General features: G+C 42.2%; 1 protein-coding gene across 1 annotated transcript in view; it reads left to right on the top strand.

The window, feature by feature from the left end:
• LOC307035726 (phosphatidylinositol 4,5-bisphosphate 3-kinase catalytic subunit gamma isoform) overlaps positions 1-14247 on the top strand; it is an 81170-nt gene that overhangs the window by 64100 nt on the left and 2823 nt on the right. Inside the window, 1 exon segment of the mRNA XM_079675377.1 lies at positions 13122-13252. Coding sequence (XP_079531503.1) covers positions 13122-13252 — 131 coding nt within the window.

The following is a 14247-nucleotide window of genomic DNA, read 5'->3' as shown; positions in this document are numbered from 1 at the left end:
ACAGCCGGAGTGAAACGCAGCGTGTGGAGGTTTCCTCGCAGCCCTTTCGCCTCACGGGCAGCGGCGGCGAGGGCAATGCCCCGCCTCCCTCCACGGTTCACCGTTCGGTTCTCCCCTCCCTCCTCTCCCCCGGGCGGGGGAGACAGAGTCGGAGCAGGGTGCCAGCTTGGCGGCCGAACATGCTTTCCCCCTCTCCGTCACCACAGCGCGGCGGCGTCTGTTACGGAGACGGCCAGAAAAGTGCTACTGGACACTCCAATCAGCCCAGAAGGGCTGTTCGGACCCCAGTTCATGAAGACGGCCGCGGAACAGGTGGACGGCATTCGCCAGCATGTACAGCTGGCTCCAGTTGGCTGATCTGCCACAGCGGCACCAACGCCCGCAGCAGTCGCGGCGTCCGCGCCGGCCACAGGAGGCCGCAAGCGGAGAGACGCCCACAGCAACCGCCCCGGCGGCTGCAGGGGCTCCGTCCCACGTCTCCGCTCCCCCGCCACCCCAGAGACAGGGTCTCCCGGCGGCGAGTCAAAGGGGAGTGAAGCTTCCCCGCTCCTGGTCCGAGGAAGCGGAGCCGGTAATTAAGCCGGCTGCCACTAATCTGTTGATTAAGTAGACAGCAGGGCTCCCTGCAGAAGCCTGCTGGTTTTAACCTATCGGTTAATAAACCTGCAGAGCTCGCGGCATTCCCCTGTCGGAGATACGCCTCCTACATACGGTCATAATAACCCATGAGCGCCGGTATAACGCCTCATGGGGACAGCACTGCACACACCTCCACTCATCCCCTGAGCGTGTACACGCCTCATGATGACAGCCGGAGTGAAACGCAGCGTGTGGAGGTTTCCTCGCAGCCCTTTCGCCTCACGGGCAGCGGCGGCGAGGGCAATGGCGTGGCTCGTCACCATGACGACCATTACAGCACATCACAGAGAAGCCAGAACGGGGGAATGAACAGTATTCCAGGCTGAGTGCCCCCAGCGGAAGCGCCCGCAGCGCCACGGCGCCAGGGCTCGCTACAGAAGCCTGCTGGTTTTAACCTATCGGTTAATTAACTGCAGAGCTCGCTAATTAAGCCGGCTGCCACTAATCTGTTGATTACCAGCAGGGCTCGCTGCAGAAGCCTGCCCGTTTTAACCTCGGTTAATAACCTGCAGAGCTCGCGGCATTCCTCTGTCCGAAATACGCCTCGTACACACGGCCTTAATAAACCCATGAGCGCCGTTATAACGCCTCATGTGGGCAGCACTGCACACACCTCCATCCATCCCCTGAGCGTGTACGCGCCTCATGATGAGAGTCGGAGTGAAACGCAGCGTGTGGAGGCTTCCTCGCAGCCCTTTCGCCTCACAGTGGCGGCGAGGGCAATGGCATCACAGAGAAGCCAGAACGGAAGAATGAGCAGTATTCCAGGCTGAGTGCCCCCAGCGGTAGGGCCCGCAGCGCCACGGCGCCAGGTCTCGCTGCAAGAAGCCTGCTGGTTTTAACCTATCGGTTAATAACCTGCAGAGCTCGCTAATTAAGCCGGCTGCCACTAATCTGTTGATTAAGTAGACAGCAGGGCTCGCTGCAGAAGCCTGCCCGTTTTAACCTCGGTTAATAACCTGCAGAGCTCGCGGCATTCCTCTGTCCGAGATACGCCTCCTACACACAGTCATAATAAACCCATGAGCGCTGTTATAACGCCTCGTGTGGACAGCACTGCACACACCTCCATTCATCCCCTGAGTGTGTACACGCCTCATGATGAGAGCCGGAGTGAAACGCAGCGTGTGGAGACTCCCTGGCGTGGTTCGTTGCCATGACGACCACAGAACATCTCACTGCGGTCAAGTGAGCCTACGCTCCGTTTCTCTTGGTCAAGTGAGCCGTCCCAAAATTGAAAGTTCGCCCGTATTACGAGTTTTACGGTAAAAATGAAGTCGGCGAGTCTTTACTGGCGTGTAACATCTTCCGGTTTTCAGAATAAGACGAGTTTTTTTTTTACGGTATATATATTGTAATGATCCCAGGAAATTTCGGAGACAGATGTATTCCTCAGTTAGGCGTCTTCCCGCCATTGTTTATTAAAGACAACACACATCAACAGGGACACATGTGTCTCTCTCTTATGGACGTCCATGAACTAGCAAGCAGCAGACTGCGGTTACATAACTTCCGGTCTTAGACCGGAAGTCCGCTGCAATAAATTAAAATAGAACTGTCAGTATGATCAAATCCTAATTTTGAGACATTAGTTTACATGATCTTTGAACATTGAGCTAAAAAACAAATATTTCTTTCTCATATTATAAATCAGATTGTCTTGTAATCTAGGCGAAACACTGCTCAAATAGGACATTTTGGATAGCTTTTATTATGAAATTAAACATCAGATTGTTATGAAATTTCATGAGTAGCTCACTGAGGTGGTCTACTATAACACTGAATAGAAGAAGTTCTGTGGAAGCAAAGATTTTAGGAAAAATTGCAATTTGAAATCAGGATGAACACTGTTCAAATTCCACTTTTTACATAGCTTTTATTCAGAAATTCCAAATCAGATTGACATGAAATTTCATGAGTAGCTATCTGAGGTGGTCTATTATCACACTGAATCGAATAACTTCTGTGGAAGCAAAGATTTGTGGAAATATTGCAATTTGAAATCAGGAGGAACACTGTTCAAATTCCACATTTTACATAGCTTTTATTCTGAAATTCCAAATCAGATTGTTATGAAATTTTATGAGCAGCTATCTGAGGTGGTCTACTATCACACTGAATTGAAGAACTTCTGTGGAAGCAAAGATTTTTGGATATATTGCAATTTGAAATCAGGAGCAACACTGTTCAAATTCCACTTTTTGGATTGGTTTTATTCTGAAATTCCACATCAGATTAACATGAATTTTTATAAGCAGCTATCTGAGGTGGTCTACTATCACACTGAATTGAAGAACTTCTGTGGAAGCAAAGATTTGTGGAGATATTGCAATTTGAAATCAAGAGGAGCACTGTTCAAATTTCACTTTTTGGATTGGTTTTATTCTGAAATTCCACATCAGATTGTTATGAGATTTCATGAGTAGCTATCTGAGGTGGTCTACTATCACACTGAATCGAAGAACTTCTGTGGAAGCAAAGATTTTAGGAAATATTGAAATTTGAAATCAGGATGAACACTGTTCAAATTCCACTTTTTACATAGCTTTTATTCTGAAATTCCACATCAGATTGTTATGAAATTTTATGAGCAGCTATCTGAGGTGGTCTACTATCACACTGAATCGAAGAACTTCTGTGGAAGCAAAGATTTTAGGAAATATTGCAATTTGAAATCAGGAGGAACACTGTTCAAATTCCACTTTTTGGATTGGTTTTATTCTGAAATTCCACATCAGATTGTTATGAAATTTTATGAGCAGCTATCTGAGGTGGTCTACTATCACACTGAATTTAAGAACTTCTGTGGAAGCAAAGATTTGAGGAAATATTGAAATTTGAAATCAGGAGCAACACTGTTCAAATTCCACTTTTTGGATTGGTTTTATTCTGAAATTCCACATCAGATTGTTATGAAATTTTATGAGCAGCTATCTGAGGTGGTCTACTATCACACTGAATCAAAGAACTTCTGTGGAAGCAAAGATTTGAGGAAATATTGAAATTTGAAATCAGGAGCAACACTGTTCAAATTCCACATTTTACATAGCTTTTATTCTGAAATTCCACATCAGATTGTTATGAAATTTTATGAGCAGCTATCTGAGGTGGTCTACTATCACACTGAATCGAAGAACTTCTGTGGAAGCAAAGATTTTAGGAAATATTTAAATTTGAAATCAGGAGCAACACTGTTCAAATTCCACATTTTGGATTGGTTTTATTCTGAAATTCCACATCAGATTGTTATGAAATTTCATGAGTAGCTATCTGAGGTGGTCTACTATCACACAGAATAGCAGAAGTACTGTTGAAGCAGACATTTTAGGAAAAATTACAATTTCCAATCAGGAGGAACACTGTTCAAATTCCATATTTTGTGTACACATACAGTAAGTGAGCTTCAGTGTGTCGGTGAAAGTGAGAGTCAAGTGTTGTTTGCAGCTGTTTTTCAATTTAAATGCAAAGGACACATTCCCAATGGCCTGCCCTTGCTTTTTTAAGTGTGTCTTCGTCGGTCGCCAGACATTCTTCATGATACCATCGCTCACATGTATCACACTGTATCTGTAAAATAAAATAAGCAAAGTCAATGATTTATCAGTCATACATTGCTTCTTGGATGTGTCTTGAACATATATGATTACATAAAAGTACCGTAATTTGATTGAAATAAAGAGCGTGGGGCGGGGGGGAGATGAAGATCGTGGTTCAATTAGGTTTTAACACCTTCAATATATTTTAATTTAGTTTATACCAGTCTATATTAGAATTGAAGAACAACAACAACGAAAAATCCTGCAGTCATTGATTTAAAAGGAAAACTCACCCAAAGGGTATTCGGAGGTCCAGATCCAGGGGGCTTTGGGGCAGCGCACATCGCACAGTCATTGTCCATATCAAACACTGAGATGAAATACATTTATGTTATTATTTACTTATGTACACATAACACAGTTCAGTTACAACAGACTTGCAATCAAAACACATTTAGCTTGTCAACAAGATGATTGATAATCATCCACTCAGGCGTATTGAAAGCCTAACAGTCTAAATCAATGTAACTGTCACTATTTTTTAAATGTACAAGTACTGTAGAGTGTACTTGGTCATACAGGTGTGTGTGCGTGTGCGTGTGTGTGTGTGTGTGTGTGTGTGTGTGTGTGGGGAGGCGGGGGGGGGATCAATGGGAGAAAACACCTGTCTCCTCAATACCTGTGTCATTCCAGCTGGACATGTCCTCCTCATCCTCAGAGGACTGTAGGACAGATCCTCCTTTGCAGAAAAGTCTTTTAATTTTTGCTGAAGCAATGAGAAGCAAAGCAAGCTACATGCACCTGTATATATGTACTTTGGCACAAAGGGAAAAAAATATTGTAGTTGAGTGCAATTTTGAGTCTTTGAACTGATGACCCTCTTTGATCCTTTGACTTCGATTGGTCTAACCTTTTGACCTCTCTTTTATATTTAAATTTACTAGTGCTGTAGTAGGTATTTTGCTTTACAGGTTTGTGTGCGTGCGTGCGTGCGCATATGTGTGTGTGTGTGAGAGAGAGAGAGAGCGAGAGAGCGAGAGAGCGAGAGAGCGAGAGAGATATATGCATTTACAGTTGTGACCAAAATTATTAGCCCCCCCTTATGAAATTAGACAAAACGTTTGATTTCTCCATGGAAATGGCCATTAACAACACATATTTGTTAATGTGAAAACAAATGGACTCTAAAGACATAATTTGACATTTTTGATTAGAATACTTTATTGATACAATCAGTTTAAACAAAAAAAGGGCAGAAATGAGAAATCCAAAATTATTAGCCCCCTGGCCATTAATTGTCAATGGTGTACCCTTTCTGAGCCACAACTGAAAACAACCTCTTAAAATAGTTCTTCACTAGGTTGGCACAGGTCACCTGAGGGATTTTGGCCCATTCTTCCTTTGCAAATTGTTCCAGCTGGTCCTAATTGCGTGGTTTCCGAGCATGGACGTTCACTTTCAGCACCCTCCAAAGATTCTCAATAGGATTGAGGTCTGGGCTCTGTGCGGGCCACTCCAGGACCTTGGTTTTGGTATCCTTCAGGAACTGTTGGACCAATTTTGATGTATGCTTCGGGTCATTGTCTTGTTGGAAGACCGAGCGACAACCTAAGGACAGAATACGAGCAGATTTCTGCATATTATCCCTCAAAATGTCAACATAATATTCTTTTTTCATGATTCCCTGCACCCGAACAAGGCTCCCTGTGCCTGAGGCTGCTAAACAGCCCCATAGCTTGATGCTCCCACCACCATGTTTAACTGTGTGAACTGTGTTCCTAGGGTTGAAGGCCTCTTCCTTAACTAACTGACCATTATGATTATGATGAGATGGTTTTGAAAGCAGATTAGAAAGCGGAAACCACAAAAAGATCCCCCCAAACTATGACAATGAGGCAGGAGTCTCATAACTGCAAGTCTGATAAGTTGTAGTTGAATATTGGAAATAGCATTAATGAAAAACTAAATGTGTTAACTAGGCCTTAAAGGGCCTAAGGTGTGGCTGGCTCTGTTACAAATAGAACATTCAAAGGAGGACTGGGGGATGCAAAAGATCCTTTACAGCCTAAGAAATAAGATATCAGAATAGCTTATTAAATAGATGAGCAACAAAGACTATCTATCTATCTATTATATATTACATTATTATAAATTTCATAACAATCTGATGTGGAATTTCAGAATAAAACCAATCCAAAATGTGGAATTTGAACAGTGTTGCTCCTGATTTCAAATTTCAATATTTCCTCAAATCTTTGCTTCCACAGAAGTTCTTCGATTCAGTGTGATAGTAGACCACTTCAGATAGCTACTCATGAAATTTCATAACAATCTGATGTGGAATTTCAGAATAAAACCAATCCAAAAAGTGGAATTTGAACAGTGTTGCTCCTGATTTCAAATTTCAATATTTCCTAAAAATCTTTGCTTCCACAGAAGTTCTTCAATTCAGTGTGATAGTAGACCACCTCAGATAGCTACTCATGAAATTTCATAACAATCTGATGTGGAATTTCAGAATAAAACCAATCCAAAATGTGGAATTTGAACAGTGTTGCTCCTGATTTCAAATTTCAATATTTCCTAAAAATCTTTGCTTCCACAGAAGTTCTTCAATTCAGTGTGATAGTAGACCACCTCAGATAGCTACTCATGAAATTTCATAACAATCTGATGTGGAATTTCAGAATAAAAGCTATGTAAAATGTGGAATTTGAACAGTGTTGCTCCTGATTTCAAATTTCAATATTTCCTAAGATCTTTGCTTCCACAGAAGTTCTTCAATTCAGTGTGATAGTAGACCACCTCAGATAGCTGCTCATAAAATTTCATAACAATCTGATGTGGAATTTCAGAATAAAAGCTATGTAAAATGTGGAATTTGAACAGTGTTCCTCCTGATTTCAAATTTCAATATTTCCTAAAATCTTTGCTTCCACAGAAGTTCTTCAATTCAGTGTGATAGTAGACCACCTCAGATAGCTGCTCATAAAATTTCATAACAATCTGATGTGGAATTTCAGAATAAAAGCTATGTAAAATTTGAACAGTGTTCCTCCTGATTTCAAATTTCAATATTTCCTAAAATCTTTGCTTCCACAGAAGTTCTTCAATTCAGTGTGATAGTAGACCACCTCAGATAGCTGCTCATAACATTTCATAACAATCTGATGTGGAATTTCAGAATAAAAGCTATGTAAAAAGTGGAATATGAACAGTGTTGCTCCTGATTTCAAATTTCAATATTTCCTAAAATCTTTGCTTCCACAGAAGTTCTTCGATTCAGTGTGATAGTAGACCACCTCAGATAGCTGCTCATAAAATTTCATAACAATCTGATGTGGAATTTCAGAATAAAAGCTATGGAAAAAGTGGAATTTGAACAGTGTTGCTCCTGATTTCAAATTTCAATATTACCTAAAATCTTTGCTTCCACAGAAGTTCTTCAATTCAGTGTGATAGTAGACCACCTCAGATAGCTACTCATGAAATTTCATAACAATCTGATGTGGAATTTCAGAATAAAACCAATCCAAAATGTGGAATTTGAACAGTGTTGCTCCTGATTTCAAATTTCAATATTTCCTCAAATCTTTGCTTCCACAGACGTTCTTTGATTCAGTGTGATATTAGACCACCTCAGATTGCTGCTCATGAAATTTGATAACAATCTGATGTGGAATTTCAGAATAAAAGCAATGTAAAATGTGGAATTTGAACAGTGTTCCTCCTGATTTCAAATTTCAATATTTCCTAAAATCTTTGCTTCCACAGAAGTTCCTCGATTCAGTGTGATAGTAGACCACCTCAGATAGCTGCTCATAAAATTTCATAACAATCTGATGTGGAATTTCAGAATAAAAGCTATGTAAAATGTGGAATTTGAACAGTGTTGCTCCTGATTTCAAATTTCAATATTTCCACAAATCTTTGCTTCCACAGAAGTTCTTCGATTCAGTGTGATAGTAGACCACCTCAGTTAGCTGCTCATAACATTTCATAACAATCTGATGTGGAATTTCAGAATAAAAGCTATGTAAAAAGTGGAATATGAACAGTGTTGCTCCTGATTACAAATTGCAATATTTCCACAAATCTTTGCTTCCACAGAAGTTCTTCGATTCAGTGTGATAGTAGACCACCTCAGATAGCTGCTCATAAAATTTCATAACAATCTGATGTGGAATTTCAGAATAAAAGCTATGTAAAAAGTGGAATTTGAACAGTGTTGCTCCTGATTTCAAATTTCAATATTACCTAAAATCTTTGCTTCCACAGAAGTTCTTCAATTCAGTGTGATAGTAGACCACCTCAGATAGCTGCTCATAAAATTTCATAACAATCTGATGTGGAATTTCAGAATAAAAGCTATGTAAAAAGTGGAATATGAACAGTGTTGCTCCTGATTACAAATTGCAATATTTCCACAAATCTTTGCTTCCACAGAAGTTCTTCGATTCAGTGTGATAGTAGACCACCTCAGATAGCTACTCATGAAATTTCATAACAATCTGATGTGGAATTTCAGAATAAAACCAATCCAAAATGTGGAATTTGAACAGTGTTGCTCCTGATTTCAAATTTCAATATTTCCTCAAATCTTTGCTTCCACAGAAGTTCTTCAATTCAGTGTGATAGTAGACCACCTCAGATAGCTGCTCATAAAATTTCATAACAATCTGATGTGGAATTTCAGAATAAAAGCTATGTAAAAAGTGGAATTTGAACAGTGTTGCTCCTGATTTCAAATTTCAATATTACCTAAAATCTTTGCTTCCACAGAAGTTCTTCAATTCAGTGTGATAGTAGACCACCTCAGATAGCTGCTCATAAAATTTCATAACAATCTGATGTGGAATTTCAGAATAAAAGCTATGTAAAATGTGGAATTTGAACAGTGTTGCTCCTGATTTCAAATTTCAATATTTCCTCAAATCTTTGCTTCCACAGAAGTTCTTTGATTCAGTGTGATAGTAGACCACCTCAGATAGCTGCTCATAAAATTTCATAACAATCTGATGTGGAATTTCAGAATAAAACCAATCCAAAAAGTGGAATTTGAACAGTGTTGCTCCTGATTTCAAATTGCAATATATCCAAAAATCTTTGCTTCCACAGAAGTTCTTCAATTCAGTGTGATAGTAGACCACCTCAGATAGCTGCTCATAACATTTCATAACAATCTGATTTGGAATTTCAGAATAAAAGCTATGTAAAATGTGGAATTTGAACAGTGTTCCTCCTGATTTCAAATTGCAATATTTCCACAAATCTTTGCTTCCACAGAAGTTCTTCGATTCAGTGTGATAGTAGACCACCTCAGATAGCTACTCATGAAATTTCATGTCAATCTGATTTGGAATTTCAGAATAAAAGCTATGTAAAAAGTGGAATTTGAACAGTGTTCATCCTGATTTCAAATTGCAATTTTTCCTAAAATCTTTGCTTCCACAGAACTTCTTCTATTCAGTGTTATAGTAGACCACCTCAGTGAGCTACTCATGAAATTTCATAACAATCTGATGTTTAATTTCATAATAAAAGCTATCCAAAATGTCCTATTTGAGCAGTGTTTCGCCTACATTACAAGACAATCTGATTTATAATATGAGAAAGAAATATTTGTTTTTAGCTCAATGTTCAAAGATCATGTAAACTAATGTCTCAAAATTAGGATTTGATCATACTGACAGTTCTATTTTAATTTATTGCAGCGGACTTCCGGTCTAAGACCGGAAGTTATGTAACCGCAGTCTGCTGCTTGCTAGTTCATGGACGTCCATAAGAGAGAGACACATGTGTCCCTGTTGATGTGTGTTGTCTTTAATAAACAATGGCGGGAAGACGCCTAACTGAGGAATACATCTGTCTCCGAAATTTCCTGGGATCATTACAATATATATACCGTAAAAAAAAAACTCGTCTTATTCTGAAAACCGGAAGATGTTACACGCCAGTAAAGACTCGCCGACTTCATTTTTACCGTAAAACTCGTAATACGGGCGAACTTTCAATTTTGGGACGGCTCACTTGACCAACAGAAACGTAGCGTAGGCTCACTTGACCGCAGTGAACATCTCGAGCATGTGCGCCCGCTCTTAGTGTTTCTCAGAGTGGCAGCGCGTGTGTCTGATGGACAGATGGATTAGCAGGCTGATCAGCAGAGGATACGTCCTGCAGTTCGCCTCTCCCCCCCCCCCCCCACAGTTCAATGGGATACAGGAAACACTCCTGTCCTCCCAGAAGCTATGTCTTGCGCTCCAATCCGAGCTGCTGGAACTCCTGTTGAAAGAGGATATTTCCAGGGTTCCTCAAAGGGAGTAAAATCAGGGGTTTTCACTCCCGTTATTTTGCTAATCCCGAAAAAGACTGGGGGAATGAGACATCCTGGATCTGTCAGTATTCCACATGCTGACGATCAAACAGGTGCTGGAATGTTTTCACGAGGACGACTGGTTCACTTCCACCTGAAGGATGCATATTTCCACGTACCCATCATCCCGAAACACAGGAAATTCCTGCGTTTTCCATTCAGGGAATATCAGACCAGACCATCGTCTGCCGTTCGGATATTTCCTGGCTCCTCGCATTTGTGTAGAGAAGGCTGGAGCCACTACACAGAGGAGGGATGAGAGTGTGGTTTTCCTCTGGACGACCTGCTATTTGCTGGCTCGCCCCAGGGAGGAAGTCGCTTTACAGCCGGTACATCTCGTATCGCATCTGTCAAAGCCTGGGTTTCATAATAAATTGGAAGAAGAGCTGTCCTCTTCCCTCTCGAAAATCGTTTATCTGGGAGTGGAGTTAAACTCAGCCAGCATGAGAGCGCGATTCTCGCGGCAGCGAGGGGAAGAACTGACAGCTCTCCTCCGGCGTGTCACAACCCACACAGCCCTCTCCGTGACGCAGCTGCTCGGTGTTGGCGTCAGCTGGTCACGTGATGATCCCCCTGAGTCTCTTCCAACAGGGGGACACTCCAGAGGTGGTTCATTCGCTGCAGAAGCCTGCTGTTTTAACCTATTGGTTTATAAACTGCAGAACTCGCGGCATTCCTCTGTCCCAGATATGCCTCCTACACACGGTCATAATAACCACGAGCACCGTTATAACGCCTCGTGTGGACAGCATGCACACACCTCTCATCCCCTGGGCGTGTACGCGCCTCATGAGGAGAGACGGAGTGAAAGGCAGCGTGTGGAAACTCCCTCGCAGCCCTTTTGCCTCACGGGCAGCGGCGGCAATGGCGTGGCTCGTCACCATGAAGACCATTACGGCACTACACAGAGAAGCCTCTCCCCCCAGCAGTTCCATGGGATACAAGAAACACTCCTGTCATCCCAGGAACAGTGTCTTGCGTGGTTTTTACCCCCGCTATTTTTCTAAATCTCCTCTGTCCGGTGCGCGCGCTGTCCTGCTATGTGGCGCGCATGGCGGCCTAGCGCCGTTCTCAGCGCCTGTTCGTGCACTATAGAGAGAGCTCGATCGGGCAACCTCTGTCTGCACAACGGCTGTCAAACTGGCTGTGTGAGGCTGTGTCACAGGCATATGTCTCCTCTGGGGTGGAGCCCCCGGAGAACATCAAGGCGCACTCCACCAGAGGAATTTCCTCCTCCACGGCTTTGCACGGAGGAATGTCAGTGGAAGATATTTGCACGGCTGCATCTTGATCTTCCCCCTATTCATTTATTCATTTTTATTTGAGGGATGTCTCCCATTCCTCTCTGACACACCCTGTACTGGGTGTCCTGTCGGGGTGAGTGACGTCAGGGAGCCAGCTGTGCGCCTCTCTCCTGTCTTTTGGCACGCGGAGAGCGGCCCATTTCCCCTCTTATAGGAGGGATGTTCCTTTTTCCTCTAACGCACTTTGTAAGGAGTGCCTGGTCAGAGTGAGTGACGTCAGGGATCCAGCTGTGCGCTCTCCTGCCTGTCTGCAAGCAGAGAGCTGCTGTTCCCCCACTACGATCGCAGGACGAGGTGGGACTTTCGTCTCTACTTTCTCACAGCGGCCGGTATGTATTGTTCCCAGCCTTCACCCCGTCGGGAAGATAGGCATGTTTTGCTATGTTCCAGGTACGGTGATGAGCCATTACGCATGGCACATCAGGCAGGGGGGTGTTATTGAGCAGGTATGTCTGTGCTTCTAGTGCCGGGTGGACCCAGTGGGGCGCAGACTACATCATGCTTCGCCCTTAACCCAATAGCGATAGCCTTAGAGGGCGAAGCCATATACGAAATAGAACTGAGGTTACCTACTGTAACCCCAGCTTCTATGAGTAAATGGCGCAGCCCTCTAAGTGCGGGGCCCCACTGGCTCTACGAATAGCTGAAGAAAAGTTATGTTGTATGGGAGCAGATTGCCGGGCCACCTTCCTATTTATACCGGAAGGAGGCCCGAGGGTGGGGCCCACCTTGTGGTTGGGCGTGGACTACAAGTGTTTCAGTGCTGCGCGGGGGCGCAGGGGGATTACCCAATAGTGATAGCCTTAGAGGGCTGCGCCATTTACTCATAGAAGCTGGGGTTACAGTAGGTAACCTCAGTTTTATTTTTTTTTCTCTACCCTCCAGGGCTCCGTACTTACCACTAATATGGTGGTATTATGGTGCACTGTGTATGAAAAGGCAGATAATGTCTACTTTACAATTATATATTATCAAGACATTTAACAATAAGAATGTAATATGTCTGAAGGCAGAGGAAAGATACATTTGATGTCATTTCCGGATTTATGTTTGTCTGTAATTAGCATTTTATTTGTAGTATTTGGCTTAATGATGGTTAAGAAGATATTTGTTTCACTTCCATCCTTGATTTGTAATTACATTATATGTTTCATTTAGGTTTGCTGTGTTGTTTTGGGTAAATGTGTGATTGACTGCTAATGCTAATGGGGATCCTTGTAAAGACATCAAATTAGAATTGAATTTCTTCATCAAGTTTCTCCTCAACAGGTATGATAGAGATTGTGAGGGATGCGGCGACCATCGCCACCGTGCAGAGGAGCCATGGAGGAACCATAGGAGCCTTCAAAAACGATGCTCTGTTTGAGTGGCTAAAGTCCAAATGTCCACTCCAGGAAATAGTAAGTAATATGGAACAAATGGATTTGGACCCCAATGCACTTGTAATATGTCATTACAAATGAGAAACCATGCTCAAATCAGGCCTTCTTATTTGAGTGGTACTAGCTTAATGAGATGAGTCACATTGGTCCGTGGTGTTGCCTACATTCTGTCGTTAAGAAAGTAATTTCTATTTTTGACTGTGCATTATTAACGTTTTACCTGCCAATAAAACCATTTTGACATCTTATCTGAATAAAGGGACAGTTTGCAAGTTCTAAAGTGTAGTTATAACTTATAAGAGGAACTGATTACCTATAGGGCTGCCCTTTCCTATTAGGAGTTAGCGTAAGGGTATATAGATGTACGTTATTGTGGGTGTAAGCTGAATCTGAGTATTTATTATTTTTTGTTTTGAAGATATACCATATATGTCACGGTGTGTGTGTAGGAAGCAGGACCCAAATGCAGATTAAAGTGGCAAAAAATAACTCCTTTATTTCAAAGCTAAACTATACAAAAACTGAACAGAACACTCACCGCAGACCAAGTCATTAAACAAGAGGAACCGACAAAGACAGACAGAAAACCCAGAACTGAAATACACAGAAGACTAATCACACAACAAGACACAGGTGAGGAGGGAGGAGAAAACACAGGGGCCACAGGTGAACATAATCAGACACACCAGGGAAACTAACAACAGGAGGAAAAACACAGGGAAAAGGACCAGACAATAAACAGGAGGAAAAACATGACAGGGAGAACAACAAAAAACCTAAACCTAGACATAGAAACGTGACATAACCTAAACATACAAAATTACAAACGTGACATAACCCTAGGAGTGTGACAATATATATATATATTAGAAATATACAAATATAACAGATTACTATATATAACAGATATATAATATAATATATTTCAGATACTGTGCAGGAAGAGGCAACAAACCCACTGTGCTTCTTTGAAACTTCCACCTAAATAATGATAGAATTCACAATTTTAGAGA

The sequence above is a fragment of the Notothenia rossii genome, assembly GCF_949606895.1.
Source record: "Notothenia rossii genome assembly, chromosome: 4".
Lineage (NCBI taxonomy): Eukaryota > Metazoa > Chordata > Actinopteri > Perciformes > Nototheniidae > Notothenia > Notothenia rossii.
This window is presented reverse-complemented; position numbering and strand designations above follow the sequence as displayed.